Here is a 22182-nt window from a genome sequence, read left to right on the forward strand (position 1 = left end):
TGGTTGTACTCTCTTTTATTCACAGAGCTATCTCACTGGCCCAGCATGTTTAAATCTATTATATTTTTAATTCACCTTGCCCTTTATTTTTGTTTTTATTTTTTTACTACTAATATTATTGTACTTCTTTGATACTTTCATATATGAACATACTGAATTTGGTCATTTACACTGTCTATTACCATCTCATCCCATGTCTTTCCAACAAGCCCCCTCTTACTTTGGCTCACAGAGTTTAATTATGACTGCTTGCATGAGAGTGAGCCAGGAATCCTCTAGAACCCGGGAGCTTGTCACTGGCTATCCCACTGGAGAAAATGTCACTTCCTCTTCAGCAGTCTTTAATTGTCCACAGGCCCTCAGCGTGGGGTGGGGTCTCCTGAGTGGCTTCCCCATGCAGGAGGAAATGGTGACAGCCCCATCTTGTGCAGGTCACTGGTGCAGTGAGGGCCCCAGTGCAGGAGGAGTCATGTCCAGTCGCTGCTCCCACACTCTTCCCTATCTGGTCTTCCCTTCTCACCTGTGATTCTCCCCTTAGCCTCTCCCTAGATTATGCTGCATATATTATGTGGGATTTCAGTGGGAGAGTGATCCATGATTTCTTGGTATGGCAAGGCCATATTCATTTCCTTTTTTGATTCATACTTTTCTGTTGTTCGAGGTTTCTGTCCTGCCTGGTTTCTGCAGTTGTTAAGTCCCAAAGAAATCACACAGAGGTCTACATTAGTTATAAACTAATTGGCCCATTAGCTCAGGCTTCTTATTAACTCTTATAACTTATATTAGCTCATTATTCTTGTCTCTGTTAGCCACATGGCTCAGTACCTTTTTCAGTGAGGCAGTCACATCTTGCTTCTTCTGTGGCTGGGCCAGGACTGCAGAGGAATGGGCTTCCTTCTTCCTAGAATTCTTCTTGACCCACCTCTACTGCCTGTCTGCTTGTCCTGCCTATACTTCCTGCCTGGCTACTGGCCAATCAGCTTTTATTTAAAATTTAACTGACAGAATACAGAAATTGTCTCACACCACTTTGTTTCCCCAAATTCTTGGCCTAAGGCACTATTTCAACCTTTCTGGTAATCTGTTCTGCTTTCTCCCACAGCTGTATCGTCTGTGTTGGAGTCTTCGTGACAGCAAGGAAGAACGAATTGACCTGGATGCAGGAGATGAGGACTTCCAGGAGGACTCCAAGGATACAACTGAGATAGGTGTGTTCCTAAGCCACTTGTTGAAGTTTAGCAAATGCCTTTGTCAATGCTCACATCTCTTCTCGGGGACTAGGGAAGGGTAGTGGAAGACAGGTGTGGATACGCACTGAAAAAGCTCACCAAATGGGCAACACTGGGAAACCCTCTCAGCTGCCTTGCTCCTCAGATTTTGCAGAACTCAGTGAATCAGGGAATGAAGAATAATTTGTTCTTGATATGGAGCACAGTCAGGGTCGAAGATTGGGGCTTTCTGGTATAGCCTATGATCTAAGATAGAGATGTACGCAAGCTATGTCCATTTCTGATGACACCAGAGTATGGGCCAGAGGCTCTTGGCATGTTAAGTTTTTCCACTTTAGGTTAGAAACCCAATTTCTCTGGATGCTTAACATGATGCTTAGTGTCCATAAACTTATGCTTTGTGATTTTTTTCTGTTGTCTGGGTTTTTGTCCTGCCCAGTTCCTGCAGTCATTAAGTCCCAAAGAAATCACATAGAGTTCTACATTAGCTATAAACTTATTGGCCCATTAGCTCAGGCTTCTTATTAACTCTTGTAACTTATATTAGCCCAATATTCTTGTCTATGTTAGCCACGTGGCTCAGTACCTTTTTCAGCAAGGCAGTCACATCTTGCTTGCTCTGTCACTGGGCCAGGACGGCCAAGGAATGAGCTTCCTTATTTCCAGAATTCTCCTGTTCTCATTGACCTGCCTCTACTTCCTGCCTGGTTATCCTGCCTATTTTCTGCCTGGCTACTGACCAATCAGTGTTTATTTAAAATATAATTGACAGAATACAGACATTTGTCCCACACCTCTTCCCTCTTTTTTTTTTTTAAATAACAAGAACTCTGAATCTGATATACTTTGTTTAGCTTTTCTCCTGACCATTAGCCATTACAACTTGTAACCAACATTCTAAACAAAGGAAAATATCCATAGTCCATTTTATGGGAATGTGGGCATAGTTCTCCAGGCTACTTCCTGCTGGTTGGGGGTGCTGATAATCTTATGGGGACCTAAAGAAAATTTAGAATTATGATCAAGTCCTGACTGGAGTATCCTGTGAGACTTGATCATCTCAGGCAGAGTCATGAATCTGTTCTGGATGAAGAACTCAGACATCTGGTCCATCTATTCCTACTGGAGATTTCTTAGGTGATCTTCCTTGATCAAACCTGATTTTTCTTAACTCAGAATGAATCCACAGCCTCTCATTTCCTGTGGAAACAAAAGCAAAACCTCTTCTCCATAGTAATATACCCTTTGACTTCAATTTTGAAGTCAAGGTATTTTTAAAGTACCTATCTTGGATTAATTCAGCAGCATTATAAACAAATATCTTTTGGCAACTGTTGCTCCTTCCTCAGCATTCAAACAATTCAAAGAGAACATAATAACATACAGTATCCAGACTCTCTGTATATTTTTCATCTTTACATAGCTTTATTTAAACCTCTATTTCTTTTACTTTTATTTTTACTTTTACTTTTAATTTTGACTTTTTGAGACAAGTTCTCTGTGTATCTTTGGCTGTTCTGGAACTCCCTCTGTAGACCAGGCTGTCCTTGAACTCACAGAGATCCACCTGCCTCTGCCTCCCAAGTTCTCTCTCTCTCTCTCTCTCTCTCTCTCTCTCTCTCTCTCTCTGTCTCTCTCTCTCTCTTTAAGGACTTTAACCTTTTTCTTTTCTCTCCCAAGCCTGCATATATTTTTAACACACTATAAAACATTTAGAGGTTTTCTTCATCTTTGAATCTCTCTTTACTGTATATCTCTCTTTTTCTGACCACGTGAGTCTTTAATTTATTAAGCAAAATGGCTAGAATTAAAGCTGTGGCTTTGGTGGCTGGATCCAGCCTATTACTTAACTTTCTGAGATTTCAGCCTCATGGCAGAGGTACCAACCAGATCCATGTTTATTGACACAACTCTATGGTGTTACAAGGTCCCTGCCAGCAAGCAAGCTCCAGCAGTGTGCTCACAAACCTCACTCAAATGCTCTGTGGCCAGACCTCCTACCTGAAAGAGTCCGAGTTTGTGCTGGCAGGACAGCCCAGAAAGCTGGCATTTTAAAATGGCATGATTTTTCTCCTGCTATGGCTGAAAACAAAAAAGCATGCGGTCAGCTTTTCATCAACACCATTTAAGTGTTTTGTGCCAGGGCTTCTTAAAAGAGCTGTAAGGTTGTATAGCTAAAGCTGAGTCCGGAAGCCTCTATTAAATGAGAGCACTTGCCTCTAGCAAGCAAAGCCCATCTGAGAAAATGCTGTTATCAATAAGTCATGCTATCCTTTTTTTCTAGAATTACTTCCCAAGCTCTCTCAGGCTTTATGTGGATGCAGTTTCCACATGGACATGCAGTTTCTGTCCAGCCCAGTTCCCACAGCCGTTAAGTCCCAAAGAAATCACACAGAGGTCTACATTAACTATAAACTGACTGGCTCATTAGCTCAAGCTTCTTATTAAATCTTATAACTTATATTAGCCCATTATTCTTGTCTATGTTAGCCACATGGCTCAGTACTTTTTTCAGCAAGGCACTCATATCTTGCTAGCTTTGTGACTAGGCCAGGACTGCCAAGGAATGAGTTTCCTTCTTCCCAGAATTCTCCTGTTCTCATTGATTTGCCTCTACTTCCTGTCTGGTTTTCCTGACTATACTTCCTGCCTGGCTATTGACCAATCAGCGTTTATTTAAAATATAACTGACAGGATGCAGACAATTGTCCCACACCATTTTTCAGTTCTGGGGATCAAGTCTTCCTTAGACTTAGCATGCTGCAAAGAGAGTGCTCTATGTCTGAGCTCCTCCACTCTAGCCCCAGGCTTAGTCCTTAAATTAAGTCTGTCTTCAACTTTGTGTTGCAACTTTTTCTATGTGGAAGAGAAACACACATGGGTATGCGTGTGTATGGTATGCAGAAGTATGGGAAGGTTAAGTACGCAAGTCCCTGTGCTTTATCTGGTACTGAAATGGAAGGTTGGTCCTGAAGATAGCACTAGCTGAAGCAGAGAAAGTTACGAGTCTGGCATCAGACACAAAGACTCCTAGCTGCAGACCCAGTAGATGTCAAGCTCACCGTGAGCCCAGGGACCACGTGGCCTCGTCACCTCACTTCAGAGTTCTGAGACACGTATGTACTTGGCCACTAAAGCTCCAAAAATAAGTGTGTGAGCTAGGAATGGTGGCACATACCCATAATCCAGGAGTCAGGAGGTCTGTCTGGCCATGTATTGAGCCTCCATTTCCCACCCCAAAAAAGCAAAACATATTAATCTGCTTATAAAAAGCAGGATGTGCCAATCAGTAGTCTCTGAACACGGTGCTAACACATAGAGTGGCATCAGGGGAAGGGACCTGACCTGCAGACCCCAAAGCAGCAGGATCTCCACAACACAGGGCAACAGCAGGATATCCAGGAGGAGCCCTAGTGAGGCTCAGCCTAGATCAGGAGGTAGAAACCAGAGGCCTCGAACCAGACCAATGACTCCATGCAATGAACACTTCCAGTAAATCTATATGGACAAAGGGGTTCATGGTATGACTCACGGTGTCACACTGCAGCTTCCCCGACAAGATTTTTATTTTTTCCCCTTTTTAAATTTATTTTTCCCTTTTTCTCTTAAATATTGTTTTATTTGGGGCTGTGCAGGGCTAGAGGGTGAAGGGATGGGAAAATGAATGGGATCAAAATACATGATGTAAAGACACAAACTAAAATTTTTAAAAAGAACAAAAATAGCCTGCTACATTAAAAAAAATAGAGTAGGGTGGATGTCACAGCTGGTCACTGGCAGAGCTGGCATCTGAAACTACGCCTGTCTGTCTCCAGTGCCATAACTGACCTCTGAGCTGGGAATCTGCTCCCTTGCCAGCATCCACTTTGGGTGTCGGCAGCACCGCATGGCTTGGTTGAGCAGTACTAACGTGTGCACCTGCGTGCTGTGAGCCCGGCGGGTACAGACTGCTGTGACTGTGCATCAGGACCTGGTCAGAGTGGCCCTTCCCTCCGGCTGGGTCTGTTGTGAGACCTTAGAATAGGCAAGTGTTGGCAGCTCTCCTCTGGGTCAGGCCAGCTTCCCTGCCTTCCAGTGGCATAGCAAAAGGATATGGTCCTAGATTTCAGAGGTGGGTTTACCGTATTGTCCCTAAGTCAGTTGTCCATCTTGTTGTTAGCACGTCCCTCTCATAATCTATTATCTTACCTGACTATTCTAAATCAAAGCCCATTTTTATTGGTCCTAGAAGAGATAAATCTCAGATTAGTTGACTGTGAGAAGCCAGAGTCCAAGTCAACTCTGTCTCAGAATTGTATTCACTTCCCATTCTGGAAAACAAGAGAAGGATTCTTCTACAGAATGTAAATTCTCTGTGGTATTCCATCTTCCCAGGAAACTTTCTAGTCCCTTTACCCCAGTGGTTCTCAACCTTTGGGTCTTGACCCCTTTGGGGGGGTTGAAGGTGTAAGTCATAACAATCCCACACCAGTTCAGAATTATGATTAATAGAATAGTTATTTATTTAAAGGTGAAAACTTACAGATCACCATCCCAGACAACAGCCCTCTGCACAACCAGGAAAGGAACCTAGTCGCCGGAAGCAGAGCCGGAAGCAGGAGAGCAAGCTGAAGGCAGTTGCTACTTTTTTAAAAAGAGAGAGACCACACGCCAATGGGCTGGTATCTCAGTGGCTGTTGGCTGAAGGAGCAGAAGGAGCTCCTGCAACAGGGGGTCAAATAACCCTTTCACAGGGGCTAAGACCATCTGCATATCAGATATTTGCATTATATTTCATAACAGTAGCAAAATTACAGTTATGAAGTAGCAATGAAAACAGTTGTATTGGGGGTCACCACAGCATGAGGAACTATATTAAAGAGTCACATCATTAGGAAAGCTGAGAACCACTGCTTTAGACTTTTTATCCAACCTTTTGATGTCTCTTTGTAGAAACAGAAGCTCCCCAAAAGGAGAAAGGATGCTTCAGGAAGGCATATGACCTGTTCTGTGGGCTGGACCAGGAGAAAGGACCAAAGCTTACTAAGGAAGAGGAGGAAGCCTTGAAGATGAAGATGACAGACACTTCTGAGAAGCCTTTGTGGAGGACAGTGGTGAACATCAACGGCATCATCCTATTGGCTGTGGCCGTCTTTTGCTATGCCTATTTTGCTTGAGTCCTGCCTTCTGGTGTAGGTTGGCTTTGTATTTCCCTTTAGACCATTCTGCAGTTGTTTGGGGAAATTGTAAATTTTTTCCATTGGGATTAAATATGTAAATTGTAATTTTAGAGTTGCTGGAAGGAAATAATTACATTGCTGTAAACTTTTGCATTTGAAGCCATGTGGCACACATATCTGCCTCTCCTAGAGTTTAAGAAGAGAAATTGACACAGATCTCAGAAAAGTCTGCCTTAGCCACAGAAGACTGTGTGATCTCATGCTATTCTGCCTCAGTACATCCAGTTTGTAATTATTGTTTATAAATAATTCAATAAGATTTTTTAGAGGTTGTAGTCTAGTTTCTGTCATTTTCCTACCTGACTCTTCCTTCTTTGTTTTTAAGAAATCTTTACCAATGGCTCATATCTTAGATTTTTTTTCTATTAAAAGGAAATCATTTTTACAATTGGATGAATACCCAGAAGCTAAGGACAGAGACCCTATCCTAGGAATTTGTTTCTTTAAATGGTGGTCTCAAGGGGACAGTATTTATCTGCAGTATGGGGACTCCACCAATTGGGGGTGCAGACAATCTTGAGCAGCAGGAATTTTCTGGCCTTTAGGAAATACCCTATGTGTATCTCCTGTGTTTGTTACTCATCTCGGTGTTTCCTGTGCACGAAGTGTCTTAGCTGCTCAGGACTGTACATTGACTCCAGGAATTTCATGACATTTTTGATGGATGCTGCTTGGTCCTTGTTTAGTTTGTATTTAATTTTATTATTTTTGTGGCTGCACAAAGTATACCTCAGATGTTCAGTATGGAGAACACTGCATTTCCTTGTGGCCCCTGCCTCATGGTGCTGATGTTGACATGAAATATGTTCTTAGAAGTTGACACTGTGTGACAGGACAGAGCAAATGCTCCTGCAGGAACATATGCCATCCAGTCACAGTGCATCTTCCCAGGAACCATTGACCTGATTAGCCCAAGCTCCTCTTTCCTGTGTGTTCCCATGGCCACACTGGTTGCCTTTTAAGGTGTCCCGGTTGGTGACCACCCACTGACAAGACTAAGGCTGATGCCCTTGTCTCTAGGTGGCAGTGTTTAGCTGCCTAGAGCTAAGTAGGAAGAAGAATGTTGATGTTGAGCTAGTTTTCCATGGGAAAACAATTTTCATTTAACTTAAAATTAATGAATTAATTAAAATTACCCTTGCAAAAATCTAAATTATTTTGTAATATTATTCCATTGAAACTAGGAAATCAGTATGTTATTGTGGAATGATTTTAAGTTAGTTTACAAAAGAGCTGAGTAAAGTCTTGGACTTAGATCTGGCTCCAGGGTCAATGGATGGTTTGTGTTCTAGGAAAGAAAACCTGGAGGGACTTGCTTGAGGTCTTGTCTCCTTCCCCTTCCTAGACTGAGAGATGGAAAGTGGGGAGTTTCTCAGGGCCAGCACAGCATAGAGTTCTGCAGAGTGCTGTCTCGGAGGGCTTGGTGCTAGGGTGTGGGTCTTGAGAGGAGAAAGGGGAGGATTGAAGCTTGTGGGTAAAAAGGGCGGTGTGAACTATCTCGATGGTTTTGGTTTCAGTTCTTGGCATTGCCTGTGATCTACTGTATATATTTTAATAAAGTATTTTGTCTGAGCTGTGTGTTTTTCTCTGTGAAAGATGGAAAGTCTTGGTGCTCATTGGATCTTCTGTGGTGTGTAGAAGACTTTGGAAAGGGGATGGCAGACACATGCAGGAAAGTGCCATGCAGATGCTATGTTAAGTTGTATTATTGTCCCAATGATTAAATGGTATTTGTGTTGATAAAAATGAAAACACTAAAATTCTTACAACTTTGAAAAATTACAGATAAAAGTGAACTTAATTGTGGTTAGCATTCAGATATGGGACACACACACACACACACTTGAGCAATTAAAAATTGTAGCCAAAACCAGGCACAGAGGTGTGAGCCTATATTCTCAGGTACTAGAAAAGCCCAAATAGAAGGAACACTTGAGCCCAAGAGTTCAAGATAGCCTAGGCAACATAACCATATCTCAACTCAAGAAAAATGTAGCTATTCAACATGAAATACAGGTTGTCCCTGTATTTAAGACTTTAAGACTTTTAAGTGTTTAAGACTTTAGATCTTTTAGTTTATCCTTTGAGGTTAGGGAGTGAACCAAGTCTTAGCTCCCCACCTATGGTCACCTCTAAGACCAGGGAAATGTGTCAAAGTTTCAGTCTTCACTCATGGTTACCCTTTGAGGTCAGGGAGCACACTGAGACTTTGTATTCCTCCACTGGTCCCCCTCTGAGTTTAAAGAATGCATGGAGACTTGGTTCCCCAGCCAGAGCATCCTCAGAGGTAAGGGAGTGCAGTGGGATTTCAGCCTCACACTGATTGTTGCCCTTGGAGTTCATGGAGTGAGCAGAGACTCTGTCTGTCTCCACATAGCTCTCATTTCCCTCTAGAACTTTTCCTGTTTAATATCATACCAATGTCACCACAGCAGGTCTCCTCAGTCCCCCGCTGCTCACACCTTTTCTCCCATTTCTCTGTAACCCCCCTTCTCTCCATCTCTCAAAGAACAGAGGCCTCCCTGGTCTTATAGGATGTTCTAGCTTCACTTCTGCTGCTGGGTCAACTTGCCACATGGGGAAGGACAGGGTTTAGTCAGCTTCTAGCTCTAGGTTATGGTCCTCAATTTCAGGGAAGTCAAGACAGAAACTCAAGCTAGTTACATCCCATCCAGAGTCAAGAGCACTGAGAAACAAATACACCCATGCTTGCTTTCAGCTAACCTTCTCCACCAGTGTGCAGGTCAGGGTCAGCCCATGACATGGAGACACCCACACTCTGGGAAAGAAGGAAATTCCTACAGAGGGCCTAGGGGCTAACCTTATCTAGATTATTCTTTAATTGAGGCTCTCATCCCAGGTGACTCTAGGTTAGGTCAAGTTGTCAGTTAAAGCTAACCAGCACCTCCATGACTCAGTTAAATCTAACTAGCACCTATGTGTCTCAGTCTCCCAGGAACTGAGACTGTTGTGTTATCTGATTATATTTTTACCCCTCTTTCCAGTCTATTTTTAACCAAATTCTCTCTCTCTCTGCTCAGCCACTCCCCCTTCTATGTATGCCTTCCTCCTCTACTTCCAATGTGAGATTTCTTTCTTATTTGTTTTCAAACACACAATAGCTAATGTATTAGTGTAGTAGGAGAGATCCACTTGTTGGTTCCCACTTCCCAGAACTGATATAATCACACAGAAACTGTATTATTTAAAATCACTGCTTGGCCCATTAGCTCTAGCTTCTTATTGGCTAACTCTTACATATTAATTTAACCCATTTCTATCAATCTGTGTATCGCCACGTGGCTGTGGCTTACTGGCTAAAGTTCTGTCCAGCTCCAGCAGGGCTACATGGCTTCTCTCTAACTCCACCTCCTTTCTCCCAGCATTCAGTTCCACCTTCCCTGCCTACCTAAGTTCTGCCCTGCTATAGGTCCAAAGCAGTTTCTTTATTCATTAATGATAATCACAGCATACAGTAGGAAATCCCACATCATCTCCCCATTTCTGTTTAAATGAAAAGGAAGGCTTTATCTTCAACATAGTAAAATTACATGTAACAAAACAGATATCAAGTAAGAATTACAGTTACAATATTTATATCTACTTTATCTTTTATTATAATTAAGTAAAACTATAACTATCAATGCTTCAACTCCATCAAAGACTCCAGAAGGATATACTATTACCTAAGTAAACAGGAAGTGCATTATAAACAACTTCCAAAACTCTAGAAATGACAGAGACATCTCACTGCCTGGACAGTCACTCAAAGTTCTTCTGTATCATTGTGCCACCCATCTTCAGCCTACAGACCCATAGTATCGAACAGACTTTTCCATGAAGCAGGAAATTTCAAAGACAGTTTTGCCTATATTGGCAGTTTGTCAGTCACTTTCTTCTGTGTCCTGCAGAATGTCTGGCAGATTCTTTCATGATGCAGGAACCCCAAAGGATCATCTCACCTTTAGGCAAGTGCAGCAGTCATTTTTCTGTGGGTCCTGCATGTCCAGTTAAGCAGTGCAAGCAAGAGCAGTTTCTTGTCCAAATGGCTATCCAACTCCATAAGGAGTCTCCTCGATGCCCATCTTCCTCTTGAAGTAGATTGGTGCTGCCAGGAGCAGATGTGTCTTATTGTCATGAAACAATTCCTAAATTCTTAAACATTTTAAATGTCATATTCTGTAGTCTTTGAAAGATTTGAAGGATATTTATCTGAAATACATCTCTGTATATCTACAAAATCTAACTAACATAACTACAAACTTGACTATTATAGATGATTATCTATTAGCCTATATTTCTTAATTATACATTATATTTTTAAATCAGCCGGACAAACACAATATCTTAATCAAGATCAGAAATACATACATACAGTATAACAAAATTGACCTTAAATTTATATCAATAAACCAAGATCCATACCATTGCAAGTCTCTATAGCATATTCCCCTTTAAATGTAAGCAAGCATTTATAGACAATATTTTTAAATATGGGCATCGTTCTGTCCAAACTTCTTCCTGCTGTTTATTCAGTAAAGTAATTTTTGAGGGGTGTTCAAGGCAACCTTTTGGGGGGTCTTGGTTGATCAAAGCACATTAGTCTGGAAGGATTCCACAGGTCCTCATCCTCTATGGAAACAAAAGAAGAACCTCTTTTCCAAAGCAACATATCCTTAGACCCAAATTTTGGAGTCAAGATACCTTTATAAAATACATGCTGGTTTAGCTTAGCAGTCCATACAATGAAATGTCTCTCTGTATTTAGCTCCTTCACAGTCAAAAAATTCAAAGAAAACACAATAATATACATAATCCAGACTCTCTGTGAATTTCCCATCTTTACATGGCTTGTTTTTCTTTACTTCTTTTAACCTATTACTGTCTGAACTCTGTATCTTTAAAGACTTTGTTCTAATTTTTTATAAACCATTTATTTCATTTTATAACTCTCTATACTCTTTTTCTTTTCTCTCCCAATCCTACCTACATTTATCCAACACTGACCCATTTAGAAGTTTTTTTTATGTCTGAATCTGTTCTATTGTGTATATGTAATTATTTACTGTCTTGAATAGTTTGTAAAATGGTAAGCAGCTTGGTTGCAGCTGCTATGGATGTTGGTTCTGCCTCTCTCCCAATTTCAAAATGGTGGAGGTACCATTACTGCCAGCTCTGGGACCACCCAGTAGGAGCTGCGCTCAGCACTTTAACTCTGAGAATGAACATGCAGTACATAAACCCTTTTTTATCTGAGTAATGGCTAGATATTCCGTGCAGAGCATTGCACTGCCTGGAAATATCTCTGTATATGGCAGCAGGAATCTGCCATGCTCTCCTGCCTGTGGACTCCTAGCAGTCCTGACCCCACCACCTTCCCAGGAAGGGGGTGTGTGCATGCTGAGCTGCTGGAATAGTCTCAGCTACTTTCCCAAGCAAGCATACAAGCACCCAGGTCCACAAACCCCATTCAAGTGCCCCATAGCCAGACCTCCAGAAAGAGTCAGAGTTCACGTTGGCATCACAGCCCAGAAAGCTGGCATTTCAAAACCACTGCTTTTTTTCCTGCTACTGTTGAATCAGGAAAACCTCTTTTTAAGGAGCCATGCCCTGTTTGCTTCTAGGAAACAGAGCCCACCCAAGAAAATGCCACTACCAAACCATGCTTAACTCTTTTATTTTGTGTCTAGGATTCCTTTTTAAGCTCTCTCAGGTTTTTAAGTGGATTTTATTTGGTTATGTGGGCACCAATTTGTAGTGGGAGAGAGCTGCTTGTTGGTTCCCGCTGCCCAGAATTGAAATAATCACACAGAAACTGCATTATTTAAATCACTGCTTAGCCTATTAGCTTTAGCTTCTTATTGAAAAGCTCTTACATATTAATTAACCCATTTCTATCAATTTGCGTATTGCCATGTGGCTGTGGCTTACTGGCTAAAGTTCTGTCCAGCTCCAGCAGGGCTACATGGCTTCTCTCTAACTCCACCTCCTTTCTCCCAGCATTCAGTTCCATCTTCCCTGCCTACCTAAGTTCTGCCCTGATATAGGTTCAAAGTAGTTTATTCATTAAAGGTAATAATCACAGCATGCAGAGGGAAATCCCACATCATATTAGTACTGTGTAGTACTGATGCTGCCCCTTTATTTCCTGAAACAACTAGTACTTAAGAAGTGACTGTTGTAGTCAACTGCTACTCTATTTTCATAAGTGACATTGTTGCAGATAGCAATCAGCTCTTGGGGGAGGTCTGAGGATAAATAGGGCCTCATGCCCTAAACACCCATCTAAAGTAAGAAAATATTCCAACATGATTACAAATCAGTCTCTTATGAACACCACAAACACTTCCACTGCAAGAAGGTAACTAAATCAATAACAGCAATAACAACAACACTTAACCAATGACTGAATTCTATATGAGTAGAGATCCAAGTACAAAAATAATCCTAGTATAACCTTCAATGACAGCAACTTAAACGAAATTGAAGAGAAAACAAGAGCATGACTATAAATATGTTCAAAGACGTCAAAGAAGACATGAATAGACTCCTGAATGAATTCCAAGTGAACATAAAGAGCTGAGTGAGAAAAGAAAGTCAATTCAGAATGTGGAAACAATTATGTTTACAGCAATAGACCTGGGTTGTTCACAACCTTGGTCGAGAAGCTTCATTTTCAATGAACAGTGGACAATACAGAGACTCACAACTGGTCAAAATGTTGTGAATCAAATACTCAGTGCTCAACCCTAAGTTGGCCATCTTTATCACCCACCCACTTCTCAAGGTCCAGGAACACCCCAGAAGAAGAAATGGAAAGAATAAGACCCAGAGCATGGGAGGAACGCTATGGAATGCAGCCTGGTCACAGAAGATGGCCAATTCAGGCTACTTATCAGCCATTGCTAGGAGTCTAAGCTGGGTTCCTCCCCATAGACTACTGGGAGATTCCCCTACATAGGGTTTCTCCCACACCCTGAAATGTCCCCCAGTTGTCCCCCTCAGTACACATCCTCCTTATGCTCCCCAACCTGATCACTCATGTCCCCATCTGCTCTCAATCCACTAATAAAATCTCTTCTATTTCCACTTCTCAGGGAGATCTGGGCGTTCCCCAGTGAGCCCTCCTTGTTACCTAGTCTCTCTGGGTCTGAGGACTGTAGTACAGTTATCCTTTCTTTTAGAGCTAATATTTACTTATGAGTGAGTACATACCACGTTTGTCTTTATTGGTCTGGGATACTTCATTCAGGATAATTTTTTCTAGTTCCATCCTTTTGCCTTCAAGTCTCCTGGTGTCCTTGTTTTTAACAGCTGAGTAATACTCCACTATGTAAATGTACCACATTTTCTTTATCTTTTCTTTGGCTGAGGGACATCTGGGTTGTTTCCAGGTTCTGGCTTGCTGTAAGAATTCCTACAGCCAGTAACCTTTAAGTTACCCACCCACTTGGGCATGGCCTCTTACACTATAAATGCCGATGCAAGGCACGTGGTCGCTCTCTCTTCTGGCTACTGCATTCAGTTCATGCAGAGAACTGTGATCTGTGAGTCTACCCCTAAATAAATAACCCTTTATTATACTCAGTATTGAGCTAGTGTGGGATTTCTTTTTAGCGTTCATCTTCCCTAGCTATTACAAATAAAGCTGCTATGAACATAGTTGAGCAAGTGTCTTGTGGTATAAATGATCATCCTTTGCATATATGCCCAAGAGTGGTATATCTGGGTCTTGTGGTAGGTTGATTCCCAGTTTTCTGAGGAACTGCTACACTGACTTCCAAAGTGGCTATATAAGTTTGCATTCCCACCAACAATGAAGGAGCGTTCCTCTCACTCCACATCCTCTCCAGCATAAACTGTTGCTTTTTTTTTTTTTTAAATCTTAGCCATTCTGACAGGAACTCCTACAGCTGATAAACAACTTTAGTCAAGTGGCTGAATACAAGATTAACTCAAATAAATCAGTAGCCCGTCTATATATAAATGACCAAGCAGGCTGAGAAAGAAATCAGAGAATCAACACCCTTTACAACAGCCTCAAATAATATAAAATATCTTGGGGTAAATCTAACCAAGCAAGTGAAAAACCTGTATGAGAAGAACTTCAAGTGTTTGAAAAAAGAAACTGAAGAAAATATTAGAAGATGAAAATATCTCCCATGCTCATGGGTCGGTAGGATTAACATAGTAAAAATGGGCATTTTACCAAAACCAATCTATAGATTCAATGCAATCCTCATTAAAATTCCAACATAATTCTTTACTGACCTTGAATGAACAATATCCAACTTCCTACAGAAAAACAACAACAACAAAGAATCCAGGATAGCTAAAACAATACTGTATGATAAAAGAACTTCCTGTGGTGTCACAATTCATGATTTTAAGCTCTACTACAGAGCTAAACAATAATAACCCCATCATGGTATCAGCATAAAAACAGACACTTGGATCAACAGAATCCAATCAAAGACCCAGATGGAAATCCATAAACCTAGGGACACCTGATTTTTGACAAAGAAGTCAAAATTATACAATGGAAAAAAGAAAGCATCTCCAACAGAAGGTGCTGGTCTAATTGGATGTCAGCATGGAGAAGAACACAAACCGATCCATATTTATCACCCTGCACAGAACTCAATTCCAAATAGATCAAAGACCTCAACATAAATCCAGATACACTGAACTTGACAAAAGAGAAAAGTATAGTGATATTTTATACATGTTTTAATAAACCTGTGAAGAGGGCACAAACCCCAGAGCACAGACGCAAGGATATTAGAACTACCAGGGTAAGCCTTTTTCTAAAAAGTGATGCTAAAGAATCAAATGGAAAAGGTAGACACGATGACATAAATGTGGGTCACATGATTGAGATGTGCTAAGAAAACAAATGGCAGAGATAAAATGCACTGTAAAAAGAGGTGAAGTCTGCTAGCCGGAGCTGAGGAAAGTCTTTGAGACTGAGGATGGGGCCAGCTCTCCACACTGGAAAGCAGAAGGAAAAACAAGTGGGACGGAACATCCAAGGGCTTTGGGGAAACTATGAAACCTCAACACGCAGAATGCTGGGTCAGAAGAGCGGGAGAAGGGAAAGAAAATACGTGAAGCAGCACTGACAAACTTGACACCCGGAAGAGAGTTTGAAGCAAAAGGAAAACTTCAAGTTAATGTCAGATGCCAGACGTGGATGTAAGGGGTTCGGGAAACACCATGTGGGATTAACGTTCAAACAAAACTAACAGCGGTAACAACACAACTACAGCTGTGGGCATCATACAAGTGACGGAGCCAGAAAGTCTGGGAAGGAGCCAGAGGGGGGTTGTTCCTAGCACGGAGTACATGTAAGGTCACCTGACTGCTCCGAATCATACAAGAAGAGAAGAGCCTACCAACTTAGGCTTCTGCAAAATCATCCTCCAGAGTTAAAGAGAAATACTTCATCAGAAAAACAAAAATGGAGGAAATAAGTGCAGTTAAAATTAAATTTTTCCTTGTTCTTAATTTACCTAACAGATAAAAATTTGTTCAGATTTTAGCAACAATTTACCCAACGATAATTTATGTGGAAATAAGATGATGTAACAACCAGGACAATTGGGAATTCTTAGCTTATACGTGCTTACACATGATGTAAAGTAACAAATTGCTATTTGACGTGGACTTGGCTTTGTTTTAAATGTATATGGCCAGTTCTGCGACAGCTTAGAAAAAAAATTAAAAGTTGCGTAATTGATATGCATGAAAACAGAGAGAAGGGCTGGGGAGATGGCGTAGCCATCGGGAGCACTGACTGCTGTTTCCCAGGACTCAGGTTTGCTTTCCAACACCCACATAGTAGCTCACAACCATCTGTAACCCCAGTTCCAGGGGATCTGACACCTTCTGGCCTCCGGAGGCACTAGGCACTCACGCAGGCAAAACACCCACACACAGTCAAAACTTACGTTTAAAAAAAAAAAAGGGGCTGGAGAGATGGCTCAGAGGTTAAGAGCACTAGCTGCTCTTCCAGAGGTCCTGAGTTCAATTCCCAGCAACCACATGGTGGCTCACAACCATCTATAATGAGATCTGGTGCCTCTTCTGGTGTATGTATGTTAACAGAACATTGTATGCATAATAAATAAATCTTAAAAAAAAAAAAACAAGGAAGAGACTGAGAGTTGGTCAAAGTGCAAAGAGTAAGCGTGAGGGGAGCGCTCAGCCACAAGCAGGGCCTTTGTATCACACCTCTTCTCTCAAGACTCAACATGTCAAGGCCCGACGTGGAAGAAGGAGCAGAAAGACTGTCAGAGCCAGAGGTCAGAAACGGCCAGAGGAAAATGAAGTCTCGGTGTGACGGTACCGCTCTGATGGTGAGGTCGCGGCAGGGGGCTGCCTGCGGAAGACCTGCCCGGTGTCAACTGGTTGACACTCTAGCACAGTGAGGCTATTGATGGTTTCTGGGGAACAGGGACCCTGTTTTCTCTGTAATGTGGTCGTGCTCCAGTGGATGGCCCTGCACCTGTGAGTATGTGATCACACAAACTACACTCAGTGGGGTATGAAAAGAGGGAACTCAAACAGGACAAGAAGTCGGGAGGGATGGGTGTGAGAGGAGTCAGGGAGAAATGGTGATAAATTTGGTCAAAATGCAGAGTGTACATGTGTATGTATGACATTCTCAAAGACTTAATAAAAATAATTTTTTAAAAAAGAGGAAATGAGATTCTAGAAAATGCTGTTAAAACCACACAAAGCACGAGGGTAGGAGATAAAACTTAGAAAGAAGAACAAGGGCAATCAATAGAAGACATTAACAAAGTTAGTAGATAGGAGTGCCAAACTATATCAATAATCACTTTAACTGTCAATGGTCTAAATATATCAATTGAAACACAAATTATCAGGAAGCAGAGGCAGGCAGATCTCTGTGAGTTCAAGGCCAGCCTGGTCTACAGAGAGAGTTTCAGGACAGCCAGGACTACACAGAGAAATCCTGTCTTGAAAAACAAATAGAAAAAAATGTCAAAATGAATGAAAAAGAGGACTGGAGAGATGGCCTCACGTTTAAGAGCACTTGTTGCCTTTGCAGATTCCCTACACCCACATGGTGACTCACAACCATCCAAAACCCCAATTCCGAGGGATCCAACATCCTCTTCTGACTTCTTTGACATCAGGAACACATGTTGTGTACACACAAAAATGCAGGCAAAACATTCATACACATAAAATCAATCTTTAAAAATTCTGTGTTCAATTGAATGTCTGAGATTTTGTTTCATATTTGAGGCTCTATATAGTCCTGTTTTTAGTGAATATCCAATTCAGTAAATAGTTTTGAATGCCTATTGTTTGGGTGTGTGTAAAGAAAGAGAATACCTGGTTTAAAATCTCAGTGTTGTCTCTGCAGACAGAATGACGTCACGTAAGTCATTTAACCACAGATCACGGTTCCCTCACAGCAGAACAAAACTGTTGGAAATGGAACTCGAACGCAGAATGTAGAGATTTATAGGGTCCATAGATATTGCTATTGTTGGCACCTCCTGCCCTTCTTAGCCAGGCTGTCAATCACTTGCATTTGAGCTCTTGAACAAGCAGGTATTCAAGGCTAGTGACAGAATAAACTACTTTGAACAGGTTGTCCCAAGGAGAAACAGTGTTCTTTTGTGGTAATGATGTGGGGGAAATGGAGGAAATAATTACTAAAGCCTCCTCAAATTTTGTAAGAGACATAAACTTACAGATTCAAGAAGCTTGGGAAACCGAAGTGGGTAAACTCTAAGACATCCATCTCCACGTGCATCACAGCCAATGGCCAAAGCTAAGGACCGGGAACTATCTGGGATGCAGTGGGGGAGAAGGAGTGAAGGAGTGCGTGACTAACAGGGTGTCAGGGATGAGGAATGATGCCAGGAGCAGACACCAGCAGGTGGAGGCACTAGGAGCAGACACAGCAGGTGGAGACACACCAGGAGCAGACACAGCAGGTGGAGACACCAGGAGCACAGACACCAGCAGGTGGAGACACACCAGGAGCACAGACACCAGCAGGTGGAGACACCAGGAGCACAGACACCAGCAGGTGGAGACACCAGGAGCACAGACACCAGCAGGTGGAGACACCAGGAGCAGACACCAGCAGGTGGAGGCACTAGGAGCAGACACAGCAGGTGGAGACACACCAGGAGCACATACCAGCAGGTGGAGACACACCAGGAGCAGACACAGCAGGTGGAGACACACCAGGAGCACATACCAGCAGGTGGAGACACACCAGGAGCAGACACAGCAGGTGGAGACACACCAGGAGCACATACCAGCAGGTGGAGACACACCAGGAGCAGACACAGCAGGTGGAGACACACCAGGAGCAGACACAGCAGGTGGAGACACACCAGGAGCACAGACACCAGCAGGTGGAGACACACCAGGAGCAGACACAGCAGGTGGAGACACACCAGGAGCACAGACACCAGCAGGTGGAGACACCAGGAGCACAGACACCAGCAGGTGGAGACACCAGGAGCACAGACACCAGCAGGTGGAGACACCAGGAGCACAGACACCAGCAGGTGGAGACACCAGGAGCACAGACACCAGCAGGTGAAGGTACATGCTTCAACACTGAAAGAAAGCAACCAAAATCCTATACACAACAAAATATTCTCAAGGATACTCTCAGATCAATGGAAATTAAGATTAAGAAAGTCAAGGACACTCGGGTTAAAAGAATTCTTATATTTTTGGTTGTGAGCCTAGCCTTTAATGGCTGAGTCACCCCTCCAGCCCAGGTTAAAAGAATTCTTAGCTAGGCATGGTCATGCCTTTCATCCCAGGACTCACAGTATTGTTTCGGCTGGTCTGGAACTCACTATGTAGATGAGGTCAACCTCATAGAGACCCACCTGCCTCTGCCTCCCCAGTTCTGTGTCCACAGCAACATGCCCACAATTGTCCATTTTTTAAAGTGGCTGATGATTGAAAGCAAAAGTTCAAACATTGCTGTGCCTTTCTGTGTCTAAGGAGATAATATTTAAGATAATTCAAGATGGTATAGGTAGGGTTTTATGTTCATCTTAAAATTATAAGATATTCATACTAGGGGATATTAATGAGCAATAAAACTATAGAAAGATATAGTGGAAAAAATTCTATATAAAGCAAAGTAAAATATAAAATGTTTGGGCACCCCACAAGTGGACAGAGAATGGAAAACAAAGACAAAAAAGAATGAAAAGAAAATAATAAAATGGCAGTCATAACATCTGCTATTAATAACTACAAGGTATGTAACATAGCCTCAACAGGGGCTAGACAGAGACTGTCAGAATGGGCTTCAGTGACATAGCTATAATGTAGACTATGGAAAAATCATTTAGAGCACAGGGCTGTCAGGGGTTAAGAACTAAGTCAGGCCATTCAGGCAGGAGGTTAAAAAAGCTTGAATGGCTCAGATAAAGCGGACATCAGAGCGGAACGTTACCGGGGATAAGCGACCCACAGAGAGGTGGAGAGACATAAGATCACCAAATGATGGCTGTCTCCAAACACATGGGGTACTGTGACCAAATCCAGAAAGAACTGGGCAAATTGAGACTTCCACCCCTCTCTCAGTGCTTCAGTTAACTGGACAGAAAGTCACCAAGGACAGGGACCTGCAGCAGCAACAGGCCCTCGTGACCTTTGGAGGTCATTGTGTGAGCAAAGAGCAGAGTATGCATGTCTTCTCAATGCATGGGCAACACTGACCTTTCAGGCAGCAGGGCCAAAGGTGACAAGCCACTCTGCTGAGGCAGCTGACTGCTTCTAGAGAAGAAAGAGCTCACGATGACTGTAGAAGGCCGCTTTCCACATCACCTAGAGGACTGTGTGCACCTGCCATTCTCAGAAACTTCTGGTTCTAGTTCTGTCTTTCCTTCTGAGCTCCTTCCAGAGCTCACTGTGTATGGAATTGGGGGATTCATTTCACCAAAGCCCCTGTGGCTCACCCTTCTGGCTGCCACTTGTGTGGGTGGTTGGAGTACCACTGTTCTGTCCATAGCCACGCCTTTCCATTGTAAGATTTGCTCATTCCCATTCCCACAGATACATATATGGAGTTGTTTGTGCCAGCATGGTTGCCTCCGTGAGTGCCTTTTGGGAACAGTGTATGCATTCATCTATGTTCTCTGAAGTGCCTGAGAGCAGGAGACATCTTATTCCCCTTTATTCTAACCTCCAGGCTTGTAATAAGCCTGAAGCAGTGCTTCGCTATATGGTATATAGAGCAGGCTTGGCTATGTGGTAGATAGAACAGGGCTATATGGTAGATCGAGCAGGCTTGGCTATGTGGTAGATAGAGCAGGCTTGGCTATATGATAGAAAGAGCAGGGCTTGGCTAGTGGTAGGTGGAGCAGAGCTATAGGGTAGACAGAGCAGACTTGGCTATGTGGTAGAGATTCGGTGAATATTTGAGTTGAGTGTAAGTGTGTTCTAAAGCATGTGCTCGGTGATTGATTCTGAGCTGACGAATGCCTGTTTGATCCTCCTGTTAAAATGCCACTGTTCTTGGAATATCACTTTATCTGCTTGGTTCTGCCCAGATTCTTCTGGCCCTAAGCACGTGCCACTCCACTTCTGTCCTTGGGCAGGCTAGAGTAACAGGGAGCAGTGCCATACCCCATGCGGTCAGCAGATGTCAGGAGAGATGCATTGCCTATGGGAGGAGGATGCCATGGAGCAAGGTCTGCACAGTGAACTCCTTGGGACAGAAGCTTCCACACCGGTCACCTGTAGACATGGTGCCTTGCCACTGTGCTCACACCATAGCGAGGGTTTCAAAACCCATGGAGTAAAAGACACATTCTCCCCCAAACCCTCACACTCTTTTCTGGTCCTTCACCCCTTTTCCTCCTACTGGGTTGCCCCACCCAGCCTTAACAGAAGTCTCACTGCAGCTTGATATAGCATGACTGGTTGATACTCGTGGTTGATATTCAAAGCCTGCCCTTTTCTCAAGAGAAATAGCAGAGGAGGAATGGATTGGAGGGTGGGGAGGGAGGGGAAGAAAGGGAGGGACTGGGAGAAAGGGGAAACTGCAGTGGGCATGTAAAAACAAAGATAGATAGATAGATAGATAGATAGATAGATAGATAGATGAGAGAGAGAGAGAGAGAGAGAGAGAGAGAGAGAGAGAGAGATGAGAACAACTCTCCAAGGAGCTTACCAGGCCAGAGGAGTTGCAAACACAGCTTCCTGCCCCGTTCCTCTCCTCTCCCCTCAGACTTAACCATCAACGATGCCTTCCCCATCTTTTAAGGGACATTGCAAGTCAAAGGAACAGAAACAAGGTTACATACACAGAATGCATCTCTTGCAGGTGTTTCCAGGCAAGGGTTTCTTCTGCTGGATTTGGCTGCAAGCCCTTGGTTGATAAATCCTATACGGTCTCCCCTCAGCTTCCAGCAGCAGCATGGTTCATGCTTCTCGGACGTCTCTTCACTCAGGGAGGGTTAAGGCTGAAGACACACCCACTTCTCCATCAGGCTTAGAGCAAGAACTCTGAAGCCAAGTTAGCAAGGTAGAGACAAAGTCCAAGAGGTGGAAGCCAGCCTTGACAGATCACCTGCAGCAGGCCACGGACATGCCAGGGGCTTTCCTGCCCAGGGCCACTTTGTCTGCTTCTAACCAAGATGGCTCAGAGTCACCAGCTAGCAGACAATCAAAGTGACTTTAAAGTATTTTCTGGAGCCGGGCGGTGGTGG

At 42.9% G+C, this 22182-nt stretch overlaps 1 protein-coding gene across 3 annotated transcripts in view; it reads left to right on the forward strand.

The window, feature by feature from the left end:
• The window catches only part of LOC121459395 (sodium/glucose cotransporter 1-like), a 61111-nt gene extending 53750 nt beyond the window's left edge, over positions 1 to 7361 (forward strand). Inside the window, exons 14-15 of one of the 3 annotated variants that reach the window (XM_041669103.1) lie at positions 1103 to 1208; positions 6162 to 7361. In XM_041669103.1, the coding sequence (XP_041525037.1) occupies positions 1103 to 1208; positions 6162 to 6385 (330 nt within the window). In that variant the 3' untranslated portion in view covers positions 6386 to 7361. The remainder of the gene's footprint in view (positions 1 to 1102; positions 1209 to 6161) is intronic. The other 2 variants (XM_041669104.1, XM_041669105.1) reach the window with 2 other exon arrangements.
• The last annotated feature ends 14821 nt before the right edge of the window (positions 7362 to 22182 follow it).

The sequence above is a fragment of the Microtus oregoni genome, unplaced genomic scaffold (genome assembly GCF_018167655.1).
Source record: "Microtus oregoni isolate MIOR12 unplaced genomic scaffold, Mior012 000019F_ref0000042, whole genome shotgun sequence".
In the NCBI taxonomy this organism is placed as follows: domain Eukaryota; kingdom Metazoa; phylum Chordata; class Mammalia; order Rodentia; family Cricetidae; genus Microtus; species Microtus oregoni.